Genomic DNA, 27452 nt, shown 5'->3' with positions numbered 1-27452 from the left:
TATATAGAAGATATGAATGGGTTAGTACTCGTCAATACCTCGCTCTTTACACTAAAGCTTAAATTTTGTCCCAACTTCTTATGAATGACGCAAAATATGAAGTTTGGGCTTTGTAAATATATCAAAATAATAATTAAATAATTGTAATCAAATCCCTGGTTAATATGACCTTAAAAAGGAAATATAGATAGCCTAACTTAACTTACTTAATTAACTTAACTAATTAACTTAACTTAATTAACTTAATTAATATAATTAACTTAACTTACACCTACCTAATCCCAACTTAAACCTGCATGTTGCCATGCCATCATGCGTTGCCAGCAAGTGGTTTGAACTCGAATTCTACGAATAGGTACAATTCCCACGAATTCTACGAATGCCTAGAAGAGAACCACTCTGCTATGACAACGTATAAATTTAAATGTAACAAACAGTTAATGATGTCCAACACATATTAATATGTGATAATTTTATAGTTATAGTATAGAACGTGATTCAGGAATAGTAAATTTTTTTTCGTTAACCTTAAAATTAAAAGTATATAACCAAAAGAAAATAGGATGATTTTGAAAAAAAATATATAATCTCTCCAAATTAGAGTACCTTGGCTTGAACTGCAAGGGAAATCTGCTCGACTTTAAAAAGGAGGAAACTGGCTGCAACCACGATATTTTGTATCGTCAGTATCCTCTTTTTGTTTTGTTATCAAGACGAAGTTTCTTAGGTTTTCGATTATAGTTGAGCCGCATTGTTCCTTTACTTATAGATCCTTAAAGAAAATAATGCACTTTAGTTGTGCCCCAGGCATTTGCCCCTTCCCTTTAAATTTTAAAAGGTATACTCAAAAGTTTTCAATATGACGTGATTTCCGCCAATGGAATTTTGTAGAGCTGTAATGGACTACGTGAATAATTTTCACGTTTAAAGCCCCATATTCCTTGTTCTAACCGATAAAGGAGCCCCGGTTCACGGTGATCCCTTTCAGAGAAATTTTGAGTGAAAAAATATGAGTCGACATCGGGTTAGAGATTTTGCGAGCCATTCGAGAACATCATTTGAAGGCTCTTGAGAACACAGTTCAGATACAGGCATTTTACTCGTATTCTTATAGACTGATAGACTAATCTTAGAATACAAATTCACAAGCTTAGAAATATATTTTTCAGTTCTGGAAAATCATCTACTCAGATTGATTTTCGCAACTTTTCAGTTGCCTACTTCACAGATAAAAAATTTTATTTACTGAGAAAACGAAACTATTTCCTCACGATAAAGTGAAGGAGCTCGGAGGTAGTTTAATTCAAATCAGGGATAACAAAAAATAGCTATATTTGTTTGTTTTTTTATTCACATAGAGATGCTAATTATATTAAACCTGTAAAAACCGTTTATCTTTGACATGCTTCAGTCAAAATAAAACTCAAAATAAAAATATAAAAAAATATCCCATTTCTACCAATAATTGTTGGATTCCGAGCTCGAGTTGGAATTCCTAACAAAAAACTTCGCGTACTTACAAAAAAAAAATACTAGGAATAATTTTTTTAGCCCTTCTTCGTAAACACCCTCCAAAACAACACTAAAAGCTGTACACGGGGGATCACAAACAAGTAATGAAGCTGAGCCTCCAGAACGCAGTCTTAGAGAGCCTTAGTTCTTTTAAGTGCTCCTTAAGAACTTCTAATCTTAGCATTAAGATGTCCATAAAGCACAACACAGATAATTTCAAAATCTGACAAAATCAACAAACCAAAACACAAATCTTTTTGCAGGGTTTATCGTGTGTATTTTAAAAACCGAAACACGAATAAAAGTTAAGTTTAAAAACGCGGTTTTTTGATCAACCTAAAGAGCAAAGTTATAACTCAAAACACAATCATAGCCGTGTAGTTTGTGCAGCAAGTATCTGTAAAACTGGTTCAAAGTAACTGACTCGTGATGTTTCCCTATATTTGTAGAACTCTGTAAAACTGTTACTTTCCTGAAAACTGAACTTTCTTGTGACTTCCAGAGCTGCAGACAACTTAAGGATGTTCAGGAAAGAGCCTATAGCTTGTTCCTATTCGGGATAGTAAGAGACAAATTTTAGAGAATCAGACATCATCCAGTTTATCATCCAGTTGCCATCCTCAGACATAATTTTGGACCTTTCAACATCACTAAGCGAAATAGTTATCTCAAAATGTTGATTGAATGTGTTTTGGGAAATGATTGGCATGAGGTGGAGGCTATTTGCCTCAAAATCACTTCATACTATTAAAAAAGGCACTAGCCCTAACAATTTTCAATTGACTTAGCTCTTTTTAAAGTTTCTATGAAAACTTCTTCAATACCGAAATGCCCTGGTCTAGAACAAACCAAAGAAAATTAATAATAATAAATAAATAACACATTGTGCCCGTATTCCTCTTTATTTGCGCTGCCTATGATAATAGCACTGACATTCATGTAACAGCTTTGCTTCCTGACACTTTATTAATGTATTATGTTATTATCTATATGCAATTAATCAGTGCTTATATCAGTAACTCAAATACTTTCTACCTTTCTATTTTCTTAGCACTTGTCACTTCTTTCTTATTGTTTCTTTGTGCGATTTTTTGCCCCTGTATATATTCCCGTTTTATGGTCATACTGACTAGATTCTAAAAAGAAACATCCCTACTCTCTTCTTTAGGGGGATCTACTTACTATGATATAATTATCACTTGGATACATTTATAAAGCCCAAACTTTATATTTTGTGACAAAATTATTCACGTAGTCCATTACAGCTCTACAAAATTCCATTGGCGGAAATCACGTCATATTGAAAACTTTTGAGTATACCTTTTAAAATTTAAAGGGAAGGAAAAAAAACAACAAAAAAACAAACAAATGACAAAACAAAACACGCACCCGTGATCTGTCTTTTGGCAAAAAATACAAAATTCCACATTTTTGTAGATTGGACCTTGAAATTTTTTCTATATGATTTTCTGATACGCTGAATTCGAGGGTGTGATTTTCGTTAAGATCCTATGACTTTTAAGGGGTGTTTACCCCTATTTTCGAAAATAAGGCAAATTTTCTCAGGCTCGTAACTTTTGATGACAAAAACCTAATTTGATGAAACTTATATATTTAAAATCAGCATAAAAATCCGATTCTTTTGATATATCTCTTAGCATCGAAGTTCCGTTTTTTAGAGCTTCGTTTACTATTGAGCCGGGTCGCTCCTATTTACAGTTCGTTACCACGAACTGTTTGATTAAATAAAAAAAAGGTTATTTTCAACTGAAAGTAAGGAGCAATATTGAAACTTAAAACGAACAGAAGTTATTACGTATACGACGGGGGTTGCCCCTTCCTCAACACCACGCTCTTCAAGCTAAAGTTTTTTGGCCTTATAAAAACGTTACTTATTGTTCTAATTAAACTACCCTTGCGTTTCAGGAGTCATTATTAAAGAATTGGGACACAATTTAAACTTTAGTGTAAAGAGCGATGCTTTAAAGACCCTCTTTGTATACGGAATAATTTCTGTTCGTTTTAAGTTTAAATATTGCTCCTTACTTCCAGTTGAAGGAAACTTGTTTTTTTATTTAATTTCTTTTTGTTTTTTCATTAACGCTAGGATATCTGGCACCACCTCCACAGAAAAAACCCTCTCCCCAGGGAAATATCCTCTGGAAAATTCAATCCAAGTAAGTGCTTCCTCATCAACGCCCGACTCTTTTCGCTATAGTTTGACTCTCTCTCTTAACTCTTTTTTTTAAAACAGTAGAAAACTTTAGCGTAAAAACGTTACCGTTTCATATACGAAGTAATTTTTGTTCGTTTTAAGTTTTAATGTCTTTCCTTACTTTCCGTTAAAAAACTTGTTTTAAAAAAATTAATTTCTAAACGTTTTTAAATCAATGCATGTTTTGATTTTGGCTCTCCGCATAAGAATAATTAAAACGAAATTTGCATATTTATTTTTTTGGCTAATTGGCTTTTTCATAGTATTGATCGAATGATTTTGAGAAAAAAAGGAGCGGGGGAGGACGCCTAGTTGCCCTCCGATTTTTTTATTACTTATCAAGGCAACTAGAACTTTAAATTTTTTACGAATCTTTTTATTAGTAAAAAATATACGTAACTTACAAATTAGCTTACGTAACGAACTTCTGTATTCTCATGATTTTATTACGTACTAGCTGTTGGGGTGGCGCTTCGTGCCACCCCAACACCTAGTTGGTGAGGGCGCTTCGCGCCCCCCCCCAAGCCCCCCCGCACGCGTAAGTCGTTACGCGCCATATTACGCGCCATAACTACGTAAAACTTGCGAATATACAACATTCTTTGCTGTCCCATTGTCTGTGCATATAAATAGATTGTCAGGTTTACCGACTCTTGAACATGCAACATATAATGGTCCATGGGAAAACAATCCGTATTCAGATCTCTACCTCATGATTCTAATGATTGCCCTTGAGCTTTGTTGATGGTGATTGCTAATCGACCATTCCCTGTGTCGCATTCGTCATTTATATATCCCCCTGTGCCCCCCGGCGTCCCCTTTGTAGTTTTGTCCCTGTGTCCCGGTCGTCATTTATATTCCCTGTGTCCCGGTCGTCATTTGTGTCCCGGTGTCCCAGTCTGTGATTTCTCTTTGAGTGTCCCGGGCGTCATTTATATTCCCTGTGTCCCGGTGTCCCGGTCGTCATTTATATCCCCCTGTGCCCCCCGGCGTCCCCGTTGTAGTTGTGTCCCTGTGTCCCGGTCGTCATTTATATTCCCTGTGTCCCGGTCGTCATTTGTATCCCGGTGTCCCGGTCTGTATATACATTCGTTTTTTAGTTTTATTTTTCTCCTTTATTTTTTTCCTATATTATTTTTTTCTTTTTTAGTTTATTTAGATTTTTAGATTTTTTAGTTTTTTTATTAGTTTTTAGTTTTTTTTTCTTTTTAGTTTTTTTTGTAGTTTTTACCTTTTTTTTAGTTTTTTTAGTTTTTTTTTTTTTTACTTATGTCCTGGTCGTCATTTATACTCCCTGTGTCCCGGTCGTCATTTGTGTCCCGGTGCTTTGTTGATTGCTAATCGAACATTCCTTTTGTCCCGGTCGCTTTCTCTTTGAGTGTCGTCATTTATATTCCCTATGTGCCGGTGTCCCGGTCGTCATTTGTGTCCCGATGTCCCGGTCTGTAATTTCGTCAGTTGAAAACATGACGTCAGTCGACACACAAACATGACGTCACCCGACAGACAGACCCACACACACACAGACAACTTATTTTTATATATATATATTGTTCCGAGTTTTCATCCGTCACGATGTCTAAGATTGAAAAGGATAAAGTTCAACTGGATGCAAAGTCAATTTATGTTTTTAACGACGTAAAACTTGTGAATATACAACATTCTTTGCTGCCCCATTGTCTGTGCATATAAATAGATTGTCAGGTTTACCGACTCTTGAACATGCAACATATAATTGTCCATGGGATAAACAATCCATATTCAGATCTATACCTCATGATTCTAATGATTGCCCTTGAGCTTTGTTGATGGTGATTGCTAATCGAACATTGCCTGTGTCCCCGTCGTCATTTATATATCCCCCCTATGCCCCCGGCGTCACCGTTGTAGTTGTGTCCCTGCGTCCCGGTCGTCATTTATATTCCCTGTGTCCCGGTTGTCATCCCGGTATACATTCGTTTTTGAATTGGTATATGATGAAATAAATTTTTAATTTTTTCCCTTTTTTTCTTTTTAGTTTTTTTTATTGGTTTTTACCTTTTTTTAGGTTTTTTAGTTTTTTTCTTTTTTCTTTTAAGTTTTTTTTGAAGTTTTTATCTTTTTAGTTTTTTTATTTTTATTTATATTTTTTTAGTTTTCTTTTTCTCCTTTATTTTTCAGTTTTTTTCCTTTTTTTAGTTTTTTTTTCTTTTTTAGTTCTTTTAGTTTTTACCTTTTTTAGTTTTTTTTAGTTCTTTTAGTTTTTACCTTTTTTAGTTTTTTTTAGTTTTTGTAGTTTTTTAGTTTTTTTATTAGTTTTTAGTTTATTTTATGGTTTTTTCCTTTTTTTTTGTTTTTTTTTTAGTTTTTTACCTTTTTTTTAGTTTTTTTTAGTTTTTAAGCTTTTTTAGATTTTTTTATTTTTTTTTCTTTTTAGTTTTTTTGGTAGTTTTTACCTTCTTTAGATTTTTGCTTCTTTTATATTAATGCTAAAGCCAAAGTCCTTTTTTAGTTTTTTTTCTTCTTTTGTATTAGTGTGAAATAATTCAGACGTCATATGCGGACAAACACGACGTCACTCGACAGACAGACATAACCCACAAACAACTTATTTTTATATATATAGAAGATATGAATGGGTTAGTACTCGTCAATACCTCGCTCTTTACACTAAAGCTTAAATTTTGTCCCAACTTCTTATGAATGACGCAAAATATGAAGTTTGGGCTTTGTAAATATATCAAAATAATAATTAAATAATTGTAATCAAATCCCTGGTTAATATGACCATAAAAAGGAAATATAGATAGCCTAACTTAACTTACTTAATTAACTTAACTAATTAACTTAACTTAATTAACTTAATTAATATAATTAACTTAACTTACACCTACCTAATCCCAACTTAAACCTGCATGTTGCCATGCCATCATGCGTTGCCAGCAAGTGGTTTGAACTCGAATTCTACGAATAGGTACAATTCCCACGAATTCTACGAATGCCTAGAAGAGAACCACTCTGCTATGACAACGTATAAATTTAAATGTAACAAACAGTTAATGATGTCCAACACATATTAATATGTGATAATTTTATAGTTATAGTATAGAACGTGATTCAGGAATAGTAAATTTTTTTTCGTTAACCTTAAAATTAAAAGTATATAACCAAAAGAAAATAGGATGATTTTGAAAAAAAATATATAATCTCTCCAAATTAGAGTACCTTGGCTTGAACTGCAAGGGAAATCTGCTCGACTTTAAAAAGGAGGAAACTGGCTGCAACCACGATATTTTGCATCGTCAGTATCCTCTTTTTGTTTTGTTATCAAGACGAAGTTTCTTAGGTTTTCGATTATAGTTGAGCCGCATTGTTCCTTTACTTATAGATCCTTAAAGAAAATAATGCACTTTAGTTGTGCCCCAGGCATTTGCCCCTTCCCTTTAAATTTTAAAAGGTATACTCAAAAGTTTTCAATATGACGTGATTTCCGCCAATGGAATTTTGTAGAGCTGTAATGGACTACGTGAATAATTTTCACGTTTAAAGCCCCATACTCCTTGTTCTAACCGATAAAGGAGCCCCGGTTCACGGTGATCCCTTTCAGAGAAATTTTGAGTGAAAAAATATGAGTCGACATCGGGTTAGAGATTTTGCGAGCCATTCGAGAACATCATTTGAAGGCTCTTGAGAACACAGTTCAGATACAGGCATTTTACTCGTATTCTTATAGACTGATAGACTAATCTTAGAATACAAATTCACAAGCTTAGAAATATATTTTTCAGTTCTAGAAAATCATCTACTCAGATTGATTTTCGCAACTTTTCAGTTGCCTACTTCACAGATAAAAAAATTTATTTACTGAGAAAACGAAACTATTTCCTCACGATAAAGTGAAGGAGCTCGGAGGTAGTTTAATTCAAATCAGGGATAACAAAAAATAGCTATATTTGTTTGTTTTTTTATTCACATAGAGATGCTAATTATATTAAACCTGTAAAAACCGTTTATCTTTGACATGCTTCAGTCAAAATAAAACTCAAAATAAAAATATAAAAAAATATCCCATTTCTACCAATAATTGTTTGATTCCGAGCTCGAGTTGGAATTCCTAACAAAAAACTTCGCGTACTTACAAAAAAAAAAATACTAGGAATAATTTTTTTAGCCCTTCTTCGTAAACACCCTCCAAAACAACACTAAAAGCTGTACACGGGGGATCACAAACAAGTAATGAAGCTGAGCCTCCAGAACGCAGTCTTAGAGAGCCTTAGTTCTTTTAAGTGCTCCTTAAGAACTTCTAATCTTAGCATTAAGATGTCCATAAAGCACAACGCAGATAATTTCAAAATCTGACAAAATCAACAAACCAAAACACAAATCTTTTTGCAGGGTTTATCGTGTGTATTTTAAAAACCGAAACACGAATAAAAGTTAAGTTTAAAAACGCGGTTTTTTGATCAACCTAAAGAGCAAAGTTATAACTCAAAACACAATCATAGCCGTGTAGTTTGTGCAGCAAGTATCTGTAAAACTGGTTCAAAGTAACTGACTCGTGATGTTTCCCTATATTTGTAGAACTCTGTAAAACTGTTACTTTCCTGAAAACTGAACTTTCTTGTGACTTCCAGAGCTGCAGACAACTTAAGGATGTTCAGGAAAGAGCCTATAGCTTGTTCCTATTCGGGATAGTAAGAGACAAATTTTAGAGAATCAGACATCATCCAGTTTATCATCCAGTTGCCATCCTCAGACATAATTTTGGACCTTTCAACATCACTAAGCGAAATAGTTATCTCAAAATGTTGATTGAATGTGTTTTGGGAAATGATTGGCATGAGGTGGAGGCTATTTGCCTCAAAATCACTTCATATTATTAAAAAAGGCACTAGCCCTAACAATTTTCAATTGACTTAGCTCTTTTTAAAGTTTCTATGAATACTTCTTCAATACCGAAATGCCCTGGTCTAGAACAAACCAAAGAAAATTAATAATAATAAATAAATAACACATTGTGCCCGTATTCCTCTTTATTTGCGCTGCCTATGATAATAGCACTGACATTCATGTAACAGCTTTGCTTCCTGACACTTTATTAATGTATTATGTTATTATCTATATGCAATTAATCAGTGCTTATATCAGTAACTCAAATACTTTCTACCTTTCTATTTTCTTAGCACTTGTCACTTCTTTCTTATTGTTTCTTTGTGCGATTTTTTGCCCCTGTATATATTCCCGTTTTATGGTCATACTGACTAGATTCTAAGGAGAAACATCCCTACTCTCTTCTTTAGGGGGATCTACTTACTATGATATAATTATCACTTGGATACATTTATAAAGCCCAAACTTTATATTTTGTGACAAAATTATTCACGTAGTCCATTACAGCTCTGCAAAATTCCATTGGCGGAAATCACGTCATATTGAAAACTTTTGAGTATACCTTTTAAAATTTAAAGGGAAGGAAAAAAAACAACAAAAAAACAAACAAATGACAAAACAAAACACGCACCCGTGATCTGTCTTTTGGCAAAAAATACAAAATTCCACATTTTTGTAGATTGGACCTTGAAATTTTTTCTATATGATTTTCTGATACGCTGAATTCGAGGGTGTGATTTTCGTTAAGATCCTATGACTTTTAAGGGGTGTTTACCCCTATTTTCGAAAATAAGGCAAATTTTCTCAGGCTCGTAACTTTTGATGACAAAAACCTAATTTGATGAAACTTATATATTTAAAATCAGCATAAAAATCCGATTCTTTTGATATATCTCTTAGCATCGAAGTTCCGTTTTTTAGAGCTTCGTTTACTATTGAGCCGGGTCGCTCCTATTTACAGTTCGTTACCATGAACTGTTTGATTAAATAAAAAAAAGGTTATTTTCAACTGAAAGTAAGGAGCAATATTGAAACTTAAAACGAACAGAAGTTATTACGTATACGACGGGGGTTGCCCCTTCCTCAACACCACGCTCTTCAAGCTAAAGTTTTTTGGCCTTATAAAAACGTTACTTATTGTTCTAATTAAACTACCCTTGCGTTTCAGGAGTCATTATTAAAGAATTGGGACACAATTTAAACTTTAGTGTAAAGAGCGAGGCTTTAAAGACCCTCTTTGTATACGGAATAATTTCTGTTCGTTTTAAGTTTAAATATTGCTCCTTACTTCCAGTTGAAGGAAACTTGTTTTTTTATTTAATTTCTTTTTGTTTTTTCATTAACGCTAGGATATCTGGCACCACCTCCACAGAAAAAACCCTCTCCCCAGGGAAATATCCTCTGGAAAATTCAATCCAAGTAAGTGCTTCCTCATCAACGCCCGACTCTTTTCGCTATAGTTTGACTCTCTCTCTTAACTCTTTTTTTTAAAACAATAGAAAACTTTAGCGTAAAAACGTTACCGTTTCATATACGAAGTAATTTTTGTTCGTTTTAAGTTTTAATGTCTTTCCTTACTTTCCGTTAAAAAACTTGTTTTAAAAAAATTAATTTCTAAACGTTTTTAAATCAATGCATGTTTTGATTTTGGCTCTCCGCATATGAATAATTAAAACGAAATTTGCATATTTATTTTTTTGGCTAATTGGCTTTTTCATAGTATTGATCGAATGATTTTGAGAAAAAAAGGAGCGGGGGAGGACGCCTAGTTGCCCTCCGATTTTTTTATTACTTATCAAGGCAACTAGAACTTTAAATTTTTTACGAATCTTTTTATTAGTAAAAAATATACGTAACTTACAAATTAGCTTACGTAACGAACTTCTGTATTCTCATGATTTTATTACGTACTAGCTGTTGGGGTGGCGCTTCGTGCCACCCCAACACCTAGTTGGTGAGGGCGCTTCGCGCCCCCCCCCCCCCCCCAAGCCCCCCCGCACGCGTAAGTCGTTACGCGCCATATTACGCGCCATAACTACGTAAAACTTGCGAATATACAACATTCTTTGCTGTCCCATTGTCTGTGCATATAAATAGATTGTCAGGTTTACCGACTCTTGAACATGCAACATATAATGGTCCATGGGAAAACAATCCGTATTCAGATCTATACCTCATGATTCTAATGATTGCCCTTGAGCTTTGTTGATGGTGATTGCTAATCGACCATTCCCTGTGTCGCATTCGTCATTTATATATCCCCCTGTGCCCCCCGGCGTCCCCTTTGTAGTTTTGTCCCTGTGTCCCGGTCGTCATTTATATTCCCTGTGTCCCGGTCGTCATTTGTGTCCCGGTGTCCCAGTCTGTGATTTCTCTTTGAGTGCCTTGGCAGAAAAATTTTTTATAGAACCAATTCGAGTGCAATATAAAACTACTGCCAAATTTTGTAGAGAACCAATGCGAGAGTAATATAAAACTACTGCGAAATTTTGTGAAAATTTGTTGTATAGAACTAATGCATTTTTGTATAGAACCAATGCGAAAATAATATTAGTATAGAACCAATGCGAAAGTAACATAAAATTATGGTTGAATTTTCGTATAGAACCAATGTAAGAATAAAATAAAGCTATTGAAAAATGTGGTATAGAACCAATGCAACAATGATAAAATTACCGGAAATTTTGGTATAGTATCGATGCAAGAGTATTATAAAATTACTGCATAAGTTTTGTATAGAATCATTGCAAAAGTACAATGAAACTACAGCAGAATTTTCGTATGGAATCAATGTGAGAGTATTATAAAATTACTGCAAAATATTGTATAGAACCAATGCGAGAATAAAATAAAATTGCTACGATATTTTTGTATAGAACCAATGCAAGAGTAATATAAAACTGCTGCAAAATCTGGAATAGAACCAATGCGAGAGTAATGTAAAATTCCTGCGAAATTTTGTTATAGAACCAATTCCAGAGAAATGTAGATTACCGCGAAGTTTTTTGTATAGAACCATTGCAAGAGAAACATAGAAATATCGCAAAATATGGCATAAAGCCAATGCGTATGAAATCATTGCAAAATTTGATATAAGACGAATGCAAGAGCTATTTGAAATTAATGCAAAATTTTGTATCGAACCAATGCAAGTGTAATACAAAATTACTACGGAATTTTGGTATAGAACTAATGCTAGGTAAAATAGAATTATAGCGAAATTTTGGTATAGAACTTATGCAAGAGTAATATAAAATTTCTGCAAAATATGGTATAAGCCCAATGCAAGAGTTGTGTAAAATTACTGCAAAATTTTGTGTCAAACCAATTCGAGTGTAATATAAAATGACTGCGAAATTTTGGTATAGAACTAATGCAAGAGTACTATAGAGATACAGTGGAATTTCGTGTGGAACCAATGCGAAAGTAATATATAATTATGGTTGAATTTTTATATAGAAATAATGAAAGAGTAATATAAAGCTACTGAAAATTTTTGGTATAGAACCAATTTGATAGTAATACAAACTACGGCGAAATGTGGTATAGAACCAATGCAACAATGATATGATAGATAGATAGATAGATAAGATTTTATTTTCACCAAAATTTCATGGCACTGCCAAATTTCTTATGGTATAGTCACATTAAAAAGCGACGCAAAATAAAAAGCAAAAACAAAGAAAACAAAATACATCAATCCTCCAGACTTTCGTACAAAGTTAGGTATAAAACTCTTCGCTAACCGCTGGTGGGCACATCGTACCGGCTGAAGTTTGTCAACACGCACTGCCACCCTGCGCGGAAGTCGGTTTGTCGTGGATTGAGGGGGGGAAAGGATTTTGTGAATGGGTGGATCAAAGATTTTGTCCGTAATCCATGCAGAGTTTCTCTCTTCTTTTTTCCAGAGTTTGTATTTTAAACTTTGTCAGCAGCTCTTCATGCAACATTTCTACCTGCTTTGAAACTATCATTAGAGCTCTTTTCTGAGCTCTTTCGAGCCTGGCACTTTGCTCAGCCGTCAGTCCAAAATGCCATACAGGGGCTGCATATTCCAAAATTCGGCGAATAAAAGATGTAAATATTCAGAGGAGGTGATCTGGAGGGGCGCTAAGTTTCGATATAAGCTGGAGCATCTGCAGCCCAGCATTACCCCTTTTTACTAGACTAGTTATGTTTGCTTCCCATTTTAAATCACTGGTTATAATAACTCCTAAGAGTTTAATCTTACTGACTTTAAGAGAATCAGAGATAGTTGGTCGAAACTAGATCTACGTTGCTTGGACAACGTGAGGAGTGTCGGCAACGTTTTTTCAGCTTTTCCGAGCAAAGTGCTGCGAGAGCAACACTTTGGTTTTGTTTCCTCGCTTTGATTAAACGCTGAAGATGTTAATCTGTAAATATCTTAAAACTAACAATTCCCCTACATGTTTAACCACTGGAACCAAATCGGTCTTACCATCAAATACACCAAAAACAAATAAAAGGTACATCAACTAGCAGAAGTTGAGAGCCCCTCTTTGCTGAAGATGATTATGAGCTAACAGACGACTGTTGCTTAAAACTCTGTAGCCTATATGTACAAAATTGTTATCAAACTAATTTTGGTTTCAGCTGTACCTTACTGCTGAAGTTGTCAGCCCCTTTAAACTTTCAAACTGGTATTACTCATGAATGAATTTTTCTACCAAAAAATGGATGATTTATACTTTGATAAGTTAATCAAGAGCTATTGACTGCCGTCAAAAAATAAATCTATCTGTCTTAGTTCAAAAGTTGACTTTTTTGTCGTAGGCCAAGTTTCTAACGTCATCACTTAAAAATTATTTATTTAGCAATGAGAGAACTGTAAAAGTTTAAAAGTCACATCTGATACCATTTCTCTACCACAATCCCAAGTGCGCAAAAACCGAAATGGGTAAAAACAATAGATGAGAGCACTTTCGGACCTCTGGGAAAAGGGCACTTTTTGTCTGTAAATTTTCTATTCATCACTCAAAGAAGATATACTGGTTATGGGGCCGGGTAACTGCCACATATATTGAACACTTATAGATTTTAGTCCGTCTTCAATTTGAAACTAGTGCCTGCCTGCTTGCTTGCTATAACGGAGCTTTCCACTGGAAAGCAGAAACATGGTTTGATGAAACGAAAGCTTGACTGCATAACTTCAGATAGTTCTCTATTTCATAGGCTATAAAACTTAACTACACTTCACACACTATAGTCTTTGGCTCAAGGACAAGCAAAAACCATCCTTTTTGGACCCAGGCAAGAGTTCTATGAAGCTTCCCAAAATGCAAAGTTATATTCCTCAGTCCGGCCTAAGGTCCACACTTTCCGCAAAACCGCACAGTTTTAAAAAAACTCTTACCACTTTCTAGGAATAAGCTGAAACTGGGGTGCTAGGAACAAAAAAAACAAAAAAACAAACAAATAACAAAAATACGACAAAACTAAAATGTTGCTTTCGCAACACAATTACTGCGAAAATTTGGTATAGAACGTATGCAAGAGTAAAATAGACCTAAGGAGAATATTTTGTATAGAACAATGTTACAGACACAACATGTTGACATCCTTGATGCACACAGCGTATTTTGACTTAGTTCATTGTGCCCCTCAAAAATCCTTAAGACTTTCAAATTAATACTCTTCGCATGGGGCAACCCGAGCCTAATTCATTTGGGGAGGGGAGTTACAAGCTTTTCAGATTTTTCTGACTCACTATAGATTTTTACCGAATTAAAAAAATGAACAAGAAATTGACCTTTAAATATGCTGAAACATCCAGATATATTCATCAAGCTTCCATTTCTTTTCTACTTTTAAACTATTTGAGACATGTTTTACTGATCCAAATATCACTTTCACTGAATAGTGTCAGTAGGTGATCAAGTCGTTTTTCATTCAGTGTAGACCTAAGAACAGTAATTACCGACTTAAACTTGCTAAATATTTATCTAAATATTTTGAATTAGAGGCATACCCTGTGCCCTAAGTGACTAATTTAACCCATTTAAAGACGTCCATAAAATAACATTTGTGACAATACATATTGAAATAAAAAATGACCCTATGCCTAAAATTTTAATTATAAGCCGAGATCTCCACTCGCAAAGGTGTCATCAGGGAGTGGCAGGGCTTTAGGAATTAGCGAGGCAGTTATTGCCACAAGAATATTTTCACTGACAAATACTGTAGCGACTGAAATACTGTCATTTCGCTTTTAATTCTTTGGTGCCGTGAACAGGTCTTTAAACAGTGGCACTTAGCTACTTCTTCCAAATTGTAATGAAGACGATAAACATGGCCTTTGAAATAGTCTTTTATTATTTTGGTGTCAGTTTTGCAGTATTTGACGATTATATAGTTGGGTCTGGTTACAAACAATTTGCGCTTTTTACATACACTTGACATTTCCAAGTAAATGTCAGAAAAACTGCTATCCAAGTTAATTTCACAAAACGACGAGTACGTAACTCGAAAGAAATCTAACTATTGACTAAATTTTATTTAGTCACCTCCAATGCTCTCTTAGTTACATTGTTCAAACTGGTCGATTCACTAAAAAAAATACAAATCAGTTGAATTATTTTCTTTTTATTTCCGAAGGAAGTTAACTTGGGTAAGATAAAGGTATGATAACTCCAACTCGTAAGATGTCTCCAAAAAAGAGATGAGAAATTTACAGGAGAGATTAAATGGGAGATGGAAATGGAGTAAATAGTTGAATCGAATAAAAATTCAAACCAAGTCGGAGAAAAAATCACATCCATAGCCTAATGACTCGCATGAAAAATTAATTACTTAATTTGTTAAGTTTTTGCGCATAATGCAAGATCTTACGTTTTTCAAGATTTTCTTTGCAATACTCTATTTAAATTGCCTGCCATTTTGTTCATTCATTTGCAGGTCGCTGTTAGATTTCTCAGCTGGTTTTATGATTTCCCGGCCAATCTTTGTGGTAAGATATCGACGAAGGCTCAGTTCAGAACTAGCGATTATAACTAAGTATTTCCAAGAAGCCGATAATTCAGATATATTTTTGAACTTTTGCAGCAAAAAAAGTTCAACATCCCCCTCAAAATGCCCTGAAAGTTCAGCTCAATACTATATGCCGTTCCTGAATATAGATGACACTCCCTTTTCCAAGCCTGCATGTGCATAGTGTGTTATGATTTAATTCAACATCCGCCTTGACATTCTCTGAAACTTTACCTTAATAGCCTTAGCAGTAATAGTAGTTGTATCTGTAGTAGTAGTAGTAGTAATAGTGGTAGTAGCAGTAGTAGTTGTATAAAATTGGTAGTGGGCACCTAGTGTCTTCTAGTCGGTTCCATATCCACCTGAACAGTTCCTGAAAGTTCTAGCATAATAATCTAAGCCTTTCCTAAGACTTTTCTAATACCTCATTTTATCAGCCTGGATGTGCACAGGTTGTTTTGATTTTGCTCAATACCCCTAAACATTTGCTGAAAATTTTTAGCATGTAATAGTAGGAGTGGTAGTATTGTAGCAGTAGGAGTACCAATAGTAGTAACAGCAGCAGCAGTAAGAGAAGCAGTAGTACTGATAGTAATAGTAGTAATAGTAGTAGTAGTAATAATGGTAGTAGAGTAACACATAGTGCCTATTTGTGGTTTATTATCCTCATTAGGCTACCCTGAATGTGTTCAATTAATGCTCTAAGGTTGTCATCTCCATTGACATAGTTATTGGACCTTTCAACTATGCCGAAGACAATGATTGCTCCAAATTTTAACAGAGGTCTTTGGGGAGCTAAGGAACGTTGGAAAGGGGCTGCTTGGCCTTAAATTACTTTTGACTATTAAAAACAACGTAAGAACTTTTTATTTCCATGTGAACCATCCCCGTACGGATTTTTTACGACAATTCCTTCTATTTAAAGTTACTTGGCGGAAAAAATACACAGGGCCCACTTTGCTCTTTACTTAGACAGTGCTGTTGCACCGCCTATGAAATATCCGTAAGTCAATTATCTCCGGCAAATCTTTTAAAAATCCTGTATCTAAAGGAATATTAAGAACAAAATTATGGGCCCTTTAGAACTTGATACCATCGTCAAAATTTGGCTAGAACTTGATTTTTGCATTACTTGTGAAATTTCTGACAAGGGAAATTGTCGAGTCCCATGCCATCCTCCTAATTCTCGTTTTCCTGTAACATCTCTGAAATATACTGTTCCGCGAAACTGAAAAAACAAAAAACTGGTCCCCAGAGAGCGATTCAGGTCTGATGCATTCTATATTTGATTACATTTCAATTTAAAGGAGATGAGCGAACAATAAAAAGGATTACAAGAACAAATTTAACTTAAAAAAATGAAATGCAGTAAGACCATTTTACTTAGGATACTCCTGTTTTTCTTTCCGAGCACAGGATATTTAAAGTGCAAATGGAATATGCACATATTATATTGCAATGAAGTTCAAATTCCCCTTAACATACCCTCAACAAGTCTAGGTCGGGAACAAGCAATCTAAGCCTAAAAGGCCCGCCACCTAGAGTCTCAGGCGGGTGACCCACGTGGAGGAGATTTCCCGTGACGGTAGTTTCTGAGGTAGGGGTGGGTATATTCTTCGAGGGGTATTTTCCAGAGAGTATTTTCAAGGGGGACATTTTTTATGGGGGAGGGGGGTTGGTAAACAGCTAGATCTAAGATGTTTGTATATGGGCATGATCTATCTATTTCTACGATTAAATCTTATATTTTTTTCATTAAAAAGAACATGAATGCACTGTTTCCTAGTTGTTGTTTTCTTTTGTTTAATATGAGGAATAAGAATAGTATCAAAGCAGACAGTATCAGTCGAAAGAACGATTATATGACCGAAATAATTCGCTTCCTGCATTAATGCTAAGCATAATTTCATTTATATTAAAATAAAATTCAGCAAGTTTTATTCAAATTATATTTAAGAACACGTTAGATTTTAATGTAAAAACTAAAATTATAGGAATGACAAAAAAAACACTGAAGGTAAATGAAGAAAGAACATCTAAATCTTGCGAACCTGAAGGTTAAAAATCATTAGCAAAGGAATTATGAAACGATTTAATATTCAACATATTTAGTACAGTCTGCAAAATTCGCTTGAAATAATAAACGTTTCATTTGATTCAGCAATTAGTACAATTATTGTGAATTTAGTTTGTATTTTTAACAAAAATATAAACTAAATTCACAATAAGCTGAATGTAGCTATATAAATTTTCATTCTTGTATTTTGGTAGTTACATAATAATCTTCTAGCATTTCGGAGGATAGGAGGGGATTTTAAAATAGGTGAAGTAAACTGAAAAACTTATAGGAAAAATACAGGATAGAAAGATATTTCATAGAGAAGTAAACACTAAAATCCAATCCCTCTCTTTTCGTGTAGATGGACCATCTTGAAAAGGTTCCATCTAGTGGTAAGCACTTTAAATATAGCTGAGAGACTACGCAGTTTGCAAGAATATGCACCAGTAAATAATATTTAAAATAAAGAAACTAACAGGAAATATCATTCTTGAAACTCTATCTATAGCTATCGCAGTGTCCCGTTTCTTCGCCTGCGAAGCCTGAGCAGCCAGCTGTATTCCACTTGAAGATAGGTGATGATGGGAGTTGTTGTGATTTACAACTCTTTTAACGATGGTCAAACCAGTTTCGGCGTGATATTGCTTCAGAGTTGGAGCTATTTGAGGCGGTGGAGGAGGAGGCGGTATGTTCGGTGGTTCTCCGATGCTAATAGTGGCTATTCTCGATTGTCCAACAGGCTGAACAACGGCATTTCTTGATAATAAAATTGGTTGTGGTATTTGGAAATTGTTTTGCAATTCCTTGGAGAAGGTACACTGCTGAGACCCAGATGCCTGAAAAAAAAATTGATTAACTATATAAAACTAATTTATATTTCTTCAGACTTTTAAGGCAGTTTAATTCTATGCAATTGTAAAGATTTTTCAGACAACGAAAAAAAAGGGAAAGTTCCCACTAGATGTCTAAGAATTTTCGTCATGGGGGAGATCATGAAGAATTACGCTTACAATACAGATAGGCATCGCCATAGAAATTTATCTTGGAAGACTATTTAATTTTCAAGTTTAACAGTTGTTGCCAAGCCGACCGTAAGAAAAACAAAAAACTGAGAAGTGAAGAATAGAGGAAGTGACTAACTTTTAGAGCACTTAGGGTCAAAATGGTCAAAGCTTCTAACGTCAAAATATCAAGAATTGAAATTATCAAATCCTTGAAGCATATCAAAATATCGAAATACTAGTATCAAAAACCTAATAAAGATCTTATAAAATTTCGATCACTATTTTCGCTTTTGTTTTTTTAATCTTTCCTATAGTTTGTTCAATAACTTCACTGGAGTAATAATTACAGAGTAATAATTCTTTGCTCAGTTTCAATAAAGCTAACTTCACAAAAAAACACAGGGAAAATCAACTAGTTTTTGTGGAAATCAAAGAATAATGAATTTCTTAACTTTTGATCGGGAGATGTAAATTGAGATATAGATCTTCCCAAATAGTTACCCCGACTGTAATTTTCTTTCCGATTTTTTTATTTTCGGCTGATGATGGGTTTTAAAATTCTGAATTGTTCTTACTCAGTTTTGGCTACAGAAAAACAGTGAAACCTTTCTTTATTGTTGTAAATACAAGATCGTATTTACGAAATATACGAAACTCCATAAAGGTAAAACTCATTGAATCTACAGAATATTTAATTTGGACTTCATGTGCTAGTTTTCAGGAGAAAAAATATAAATATTTACTTTTTGTTTCATTCTAGTTTTCTGCAAGAGTGTTCCTTGACGAAGAAGAGCCAGCAATAACTTTTCTTCAAGATAAATTTATGTAAAGCTCAACTTTTTCATTTGCTCTTTTCATTTTTTACTCTCATTAACTGCTCCCTTTCATTATAATTCTACCGTTTGTTTATTCCCTATTGAACTTATTAAAAGTATTTTTCTAACACACATTTTTGTATGGTGAGTCCGTTAACTTAAACCTCTTATACATATAACAATTTTTTTTCCCTTCACACATTTGTTACATATGCTTCTTAACTACAAAGATCGTTGTGCCAGCCCTACCTCAGTCAGGGTAAGGTATTAAAGATAAGTAAACTGGTTTACCAAAACCTTCTAAAAGCAGGGTTGCCAGCTTACACACGCTCTGTAAGCGAAAAATACCTCTTTGCAATGTTTCCCTCCACGGACCAAAATTGCATTCTTTTTGGCAATTATGAGCTATTAGCCGTTTTGTTTTAACTCCTTTACGGAATGCTGATAGAAATAGTATTAGCGAAACAACAAAATTCAAATTTAATTCTTTGGGTGCAAAAGACACAAGAGGTGCAAGAGAAGCCCTTAAGATCTAATATCTCTTCTTATGCCGTTCCTCAGTCGTCTTTCAAGTATTTTCAACCATTTAAGAAGAAGAAGATCAAAGTCAAATTAATAAGTGAAAACGTCAGAATTCACATTTAACAAAAGAAGTCAAAAGCTGTTTGGCACAACCTTTCTTTGGAGGTATATTAAAGAATTTGTTTGATTAACTGTATTATTATTTATGAAATCCTGTGTTGTAATTAGCAATAATAATAATATTAACAATAATAATAATGATAATAATAAAAATAATAATAATAATAATAATAATAATTATAATAATAATAATAATAATAATAATAATAATAATAATAATAATAATAATAATAATAATAATAATAATAATAATAATAATAATAATAATGACAATAATAATAATAATAATAATAATAATAATTTATTTAAACCATCTTTACATACATAAAATGCACTTAGAGGAGTATAAAAATACAGTAAAAGAAATAAAAATGAAACAATAAACAAGAAAAAAACTCACAAAGAGCAAACAACATCTCAGCTACTTAAGAAAAACAATTAAGTAGAACGTCGACAATAATTTCTCAACGCTTGGGGAACAACTTCACAAGCTGGTCCATTTTTGAAGAAGTATCAAAAACGCCATATCTACTCGAAATGCACTGGAAACAGTGATGGATTCGATAACGACTACGATCACACTGCTTTTCCAAAACTAATATCGAAACATAGGGCCGGAATATTCATTAAAATTTGAATTCCACTCTCTTACGAAAAGACTTCACCATTGTTCTTCTTGTTTTTGACGTTAGTAATCGATTTGCTCAGCTGGCTACCTAGTCGAACTCGTGTGAACACATTACCATACCAGTTCCATAAGAGATGGTAAAGGAAAGGGTGTATTCCATGTCTCAACAGAAAAAAAATAGTATTTGATTGGATATTGGAACCGAGTGCCTTTGATATGTCGATTGCACACACATACATGTTCTTTTTAGCATCCTATAGCAGTCTAGAAAAGCCAAAAAAGTTGCGTATGCGTTTTGCACACCCCAGCCCTCGTGAAATCCAAACTGGTTGTCCCCATGATCGCACTTTTGTTTATTTCTTGAAAGATCAGCTTTTTAAAAAGCTTACCAATTGTTGAGCTAATAGTAATTGGTCTGTACGATTCATATAAATTGGGTTTTCACCCTTCTTTATGACACAGGTAATAATACCTTCCAAAAGAGCAGCTGGAATATATTGCTGAGAATTACAAACCTGAAATAACAGTGACAAATACTGTATATTAAGTGGGGTAGCGTATAGGAGGAGTTCAGTTTTCACCCGACCGTATCCTAGGGCTTTACCAGGTTTCATTAGACGAACTTGTGTTTGGTCGGCTGAAGGTGAAGCTATGACAAACTTTCTCAGTTGGTTAAGTTTTGACATGTAGTGGAGGAGGACATTTTTGTAGGTAGCTTCAACCGGAGGAGGATCATAGAAGAAAATCGAAGAAAAATGTTTTTACCACGAAGTGACATCGATAGAGTTAGATTGTGAGGAGGAGCTTAATGTCAGCTTCGAAATTCTCTTCAAAAGCTGCTGGGAATTGTTTTTTATCTCAGGTGTTGCCGTTTGAACTTGTCTAGTCTTCCAACGATGAAGAGCTTTTCGGAACTCACGTTTGGTTTACTTAAGAATGAAAAAATAACACCTGAGTTTGGACGATCACAGTCGGCCCAAATTTGAAACCTAAAGTTAGGACGGCACTTGTTATCTTGGCATTCATCATCTTCTTTCTAACCATGTTTCTGTGTACTTGTTTTGTGCACCTATTTGTACCTATCTGGGTATCTGTATCTGTACTTGTCGAAAGTACAGATCAAGAAGAAGCGACCGTAAGAGCATGGTTCCACTCATCTAGAAAGTAATCAAGGTCTTGTGGGCTCCCTTTTGGTGAAGTAAACAGAAGATGGAAGGGGATTTTAATTTGCATTTAGATTCAAGAGTGATTTAGATTCAAGGGGATCTAGATTCAAGCGTGTACTGAAAGGACAATATATCTATGTGATCCCGTGATAATTTTGTAAGCCAACAGGGACTTGTTTTATTTTTAGAAGAAGACATGTAGATATTGAACTGGATGTGTAAGAATTCATTTGATAGGATGTCATCTGAAACGGTAATAGTGGTATATTGAAGTTCTGGATGATCAGACAGGACAAAATCGACGTTTGAGGTTGACCCACAATTATTTATTTATTTATTTTCTTTATTCCCCTCAAAAAATGAGGAGTACGCTACAATATAATATAAGAAAAAACAACTGATAACACTTACAATCAAAACCTATCAAATATTGATCGAACACTTCGAACACAAAAAAAAAAAAAAAAAAAAAAAAAAAAAAAAAAAAAAAAAAAAAAAACTTGCTAAATAGATTAGCCTATAAATCATGAAGGGCCAGAACTGTTACTAAAAAACGGAAATAAATTGTGGCCTAAAAGGCTAATTTTCGCCCTATCTTCAAATGTTTTATATTTTTTCTTTATACAGACTACAGGATCCTTCACATTAAGCTTTAAAACAATCTCAGTGTTACTAAAAGAAAGGGGGAAACCAAGTAAAAATTTACAGAATTTAAAATAAGCAACTTTAATGGGCGAAAGATCAGAAGGTCTGAAATTTCGGAAGAGGAGGGACGGGACAATACGTGAGGCAGAGCAGCAGCGCTATACATACGACCAAGGACGTCCCGACGGTAAAGACCCCGAAAACGAATTAAAAGACCAAATGCCTTGCGTAGTTTCATTTGAACATGCTGAACCGGGACTGGTTTGAAATCTCTTTTCGAAGCAGCATAAGCATATGAGCATAAAAGAAAGGTTTAGATTTAGGTAGGACAGACATGTCAAGCAGAAGTGATGACGGAAACATTTGTGTAAGCGGCAGTGAAGGGTCATTCATATTTGTGTTAAAATCATCAGAGATTACAAAACCACCTGTTGGCACTTTGAATTTTATGAAAATCTTAGTGATGCGTAAAAGTGATGCGCAAGCTGATATAAACTTCTTATCAGAAGTATGGGTACGGTAATTTGTCGGCATATAAACACACAACGACACAAAACATCCCACCTCAATAGCAATATAAATGTCACTCGAGTCTAACAAATAAGAGACGAACTTTTTATTCATTACAATAGCTAGCCAGTTGTATTATTTGCTGGCCTTAGAAAAAACTGAGAATTAGGCGAACGCTCTAACAATGATACATTATTTGTGCCTTAAAGGTGCTCAGCAATACACAAAATACCAAAATATTGCACAAAATTTTAATAGTTTCTAGTTTTTCACGGGCATCAGTTATATTCTAATAAATACAAGCATGAATTTTTAACTCCCTAGGGCTGTAACATGGTTTATTTGGCCTTGAGCGTGAAGGTGCTTTTTCATTTGTGCGCAAATCAAGCTGTTACTTCTGTGGGTTTTTCAACAGTTTGGCCATTTTATGTCTACTTGACACGCATGATACTTATTACTATGATCAACCGCACATCTAAATACACTTGGTCAAATCCCATGTCGCTCCCCCAAGGACACATCTAAGTCCTTGGCAGTTGAGACACTGCTTGGTTTCCCTGGGCTGAGTGACAAAAAATAAACAATATTCGATCTTCATTCCAAGCTTCAATGCCTGATAAAGGTAATTATTAGTTTTAAACTTCAGCTGCACAATTCTTAAATCTCGAAGCGTGTCACAGAAGTTTTACTTTCAACGAGCACAGAATTTAAGAAACATCAAAATCAGTGTCCATTTTAATAATATCTTCGTACTCTGTTCTTATAATTTTAGCCCAGTTTTTGATTTTATTAGGTATTGCAGCCACTGCTGTCACTGCAGAATCTTTATCAACCATGTGGACTTCACGTCCATCTCAGCGACTAACAACATGTTTCACCTTGTCATGAGAGCCAAGCTTCTTCGCGGAATCACGCTGATTCTTAGGATTTTGTATATTGTCAGAAATATTTGAAAGCATCACAGGAACAGAGGGGGATTGTCGAGCTGGCGTCAATGGCCAGATATCTGGGCTTGAACTCTGCAAACATGTTTCCTGTTTTTCAACTAAAATATCAAGCATCTGGAAGCATTTGTCGAATCGTGAGGCCACTATTATAGGTGGGTTTGTTGGAAAAGAAGGCATGTCCAATGGATCAAGTACTGCAGATATTTGCGATTCATCCTTTTCTTTGAGGCTGTATAGCAGTTCAAAAATTTCCGATAAAACTGGTGACACTGGACGTGATCCCCTTCTCCTCTCATATATGTCAACCTTTAGTGTGACTTTGCAGGTTTCAATTACCTGTTTAACTGCATCTTTTGCAAAAAATTGAGGATAAAATTTTATCACAGTGTCTATATCCTTGGCAAATGACCGCTCTAAAAAGTTCAGCACAGGACGGACATAAATAGCTAGACATGTATATAATATAATATCCTCTCTGAAAAGTAAATGTGATGCGCAGTCAATAGTCATATTCCATATAGCACGCCAATTCGTCAGTAAGCACACAGGTAAGTGGCGGATCAAGTCCGTCCAGGAAAATGGGAAGTGTAGGGATCCACTCACCTATTCCCTGCAAGTTAAGGAGAACTAAATACCGACTGGTACGTACGGCTCTTGCGTTGAGCTACTCCTCTTTTCTGCTTGTTACCTGAGACACCTGCAGAGAACTGCCAATATACCTTAATTGTTCTCTCATTGCCGAAGCACTCAAGAAATTTGGGATATTGATAGCGTTGCAGAATTACAATTTTGGATAATGTTAGTGAATAAATAAGTATAAATACCATGTTAATTCTGACTTCTTATTTCTTCTCAATCGACATTGAAAGCACATCAAAATAAAATGTTTCTGTCACTTGTACTTGCAATTTATCCAGAAAACCAGTCATTTAATTTAACATTTGGAAACTAATATACAAGAAAAGGAAAGAAGGAGAAAATCCAGTAGAGGGAGCAGAACAATTATTTTATGGGACAAAGAATGCATTCACTATTTGTTTTTTGCTGCTACGATATGATACTTGACTCGACTACAGTGAAGTTAGCTATAGCTCATGAATAGTAGCTTCGATCTCTAGCATTGTTTTCAAAACATTGGATAAATTGGAGACAAACCTTATCTAAATATTTGATGAAGTCCACTGTAGTTCAGTTAAATATCCAAGCAGACAAAATTAACTCGTGCAAATTTTTAGCCTATAAAAGAACCTTTTAGCTATAAAAAGAACGATAATTATTATCTAGCTCATTATTTGGAGGTTTAAGGCCTTCTTACTTTATTTTAAATACATTGGAAAAATTTAAAGATAATATGTTTAATGTAAAAAATTTCTAACTTAATACATAGTCTTAGGAAGACTTGAATGTGTAACGAGTTTATTTTTGTGTCGTGTGGGAGCACTGATGGATAAGAATTTTCCTCATAGAAAGAGCTCAAGGTATGTGTATGAATATTACTTTCTAATTCAGACATACCTTTAAAACATGTTGTTAAGCAATTTTGAAAATGCTTATACAAAAACAGGCTGCGATAAAAAGTTATAAGTCTTGCTAAAGACAAGATTTTGCAATCTATAAACCTCTTTTGTACTGTGTTTTTAAAACCAACACCGCATAACAATAAAAACTCTTTGATATGCAAAACTTGAATATGATGGATATGAGAAGGAAATGTACCACCCCTAACAGAACAACAATATAGCAGGCAAGGATGAATTAAGGAATAATACAGTTTTCTTAATATATCTCTTGGTAAAATATACTTCAAATTTTTTTTAATGCCAACATTCCTATCAATTTTAAGACTAATATATTCTGTATATTCTCTATAACTAAGACACTCGTCAAGCTAAAACTCCTTGATATTTCGTAAAATTTGCTCTAACATATTTATGTCAGCAAAATTTAGTCTATCCAAAGGTAGTAGTTTGAGCTCCTACCATACAATAAAAAACGAATTTACCATAATTCAAATCTAGCTTATTAAGCTTTATACACTTTTGAACAAACTCCAAACAAGAACTGATACGACTCAACAGCTGAATTCCCGTTTTTGCTGCCACAACTGAAGAAGAAACAATACTCTCTAACTGTACGTATTGAGTTCTTTCTTTCAAAAATGATGACAGTAATTCAAGAAAGTGTCATATAAATCTGCATTCTTCTAATTTGGCAATGAGTAATGATACTTGAGTAGCTCTGCTGGATTGTATTGTGAGTAGAAGTAATTTTTATTTAGAGTATTCTGCTTTCCTAGGTACACTTCCACAACCTCAGCAGCGGTTTTTCTTGTAGACAGACTCAAGTAGGCGCTCTTTTACTTTACGTAGTTCTTCTTGCATAATTATTTACCTAGACAATCATTAACAACAGCTCAGAGGTCTCCTGTTTATCAATTATTTCTACTAAGGAACTCCATCTCTTCTGATGTCTGTCTATCACTCCCTGCAAAGGTAGTTTCTCGTCGAGTCTTTCCAGTCCAGTAATTTTTCTCTTGTCATTTTTTGGAATTTCCTCCAAATTTATGTCTTTCATCTCTTCTTTCAAAATAATTTTCAGAAACCTTCATTTCTGAAAAATGTTCTTCATTTCTGAAAAATTTAACGTGCACGTAAAATTTTCGAATTATCGACTTGCTCTATCTTTTTTATTTTTGTATGTGTTTTATAAAAGTCCACTATTCATTATTTCATTTTGTGGCCCACTACAAGCCAAGCTTCTTGGGTCTAGTAACCACTTTATGCATGTAATAGTCTTTTATTTTAAATGTTAATAAAATGATTGATTGATTTCACGATAACTTATAATTATTTGTAAATAACATAAAAGGGACCAGAACAGAGAGAGGGTTTGAGCACGTTGAGGTAGCCGAGTGCACGTAAAATTTTCGACTTTTGCTCCTTTTGAGTAGAAATTCCCCTTTTTTGGCATTCATTTGCACCCTTTTTAGACGATAGCAGTTGGCAATTCTGATTAAAAGGAGTTTGGGTCTGAAGAAATTCAGTACGAATTTCATATATGAACTATTGCTTATGTCAAAGCTTGTTTATGTATCGATTATGATTGTATAAGATATTTTGATTCAAGAAGGGGAATAAACCTAATTTTGGAAGAGAGTCCAACTATGAAAGATGTCTTTTCAGCCTATTTTGGCTGTTCCATGGCCGTAGATTGATTGTCTTTGGTAGCTATATCAATTTGGAGTCTGGTAAACTAGTGTTGGTGCAACTTTGGTACAGAAATGCTTTGCTCAGGAGGTCGGAGTTTGTCAGCAACAGATAGGTTCTAAGATCATTCAGGCTAGACATAAAAAAAGAAAAACCAAAAAAAGACTATAGGACAAAAGGAAAGCCCCATACAGAAAGCTGGTAGATGTACTCTTTTTTTTAGAATTATTAGTGCTAAAGACAGCTT

General features: G+C 34.3%; 1 protein-coding gene and 1 long non-coding RNA gene across 2 annotated transcripts in view; both read right to left on the bottom strand.

The window, feature by feature from the left end:
• Nucleotides 1-174: 174 nt before the first annotated feature.
• Nucleotides 175-9557, bottom strand: LOC136042126 (uncharacterized). The gene is made up of 2 exons (XR_010621178.1): nucleotides 6601-9557; nucleotides 175-383 (listed from the first exon to the last, which is right to left on the bottom strand). It is a non-coding gene; the product is annotated as an uncharacterized LOC136042126 (long non-coding RNA).
• Nucleotides 9558-16842: 7285 nt separating this feature from the next.
• LOC136042108 (glycine receptor subunit alpha-4-like) overlaps nucleotides 16843-27452 on the bottom strand; it is a 151411-nt gene continuing 140801 nt past the window's right edge. Inside the window, exon 9 of the mRNA XM_065727004.1 lies at nucleotides 16843-18478. Within this exon, the coding sequence (XP_065583076.1) occupies nucleotides 18062-18478 (417 nt within the window). The 3' untranslated portion in view covers nucleotides 16843-18061. The remainder of the gene's footprint in view (nucleotides 18479-27452) is intronic.

The sequence above is a fragment of the Artemia franciscana genome, unplaced genomic scaffold, assembly GCF_032884065.1.
Source record: "Artemia franciscana unplaced genomic scaffold, ASM3288406v1 PGA_scaffold_67, whole genome shotgun sequence".
NCBI lineage: Eukaryota > Metazoa > Arthropoda > Branchiopoda > Anostraca > Artemiidae > Artemia > Artemia franciscana.
The sequence above is the reverse complement of the archived record's forward strand: the minus strand, read 5'-3'. Positions and strand labels throughout refer to the sequence as shown.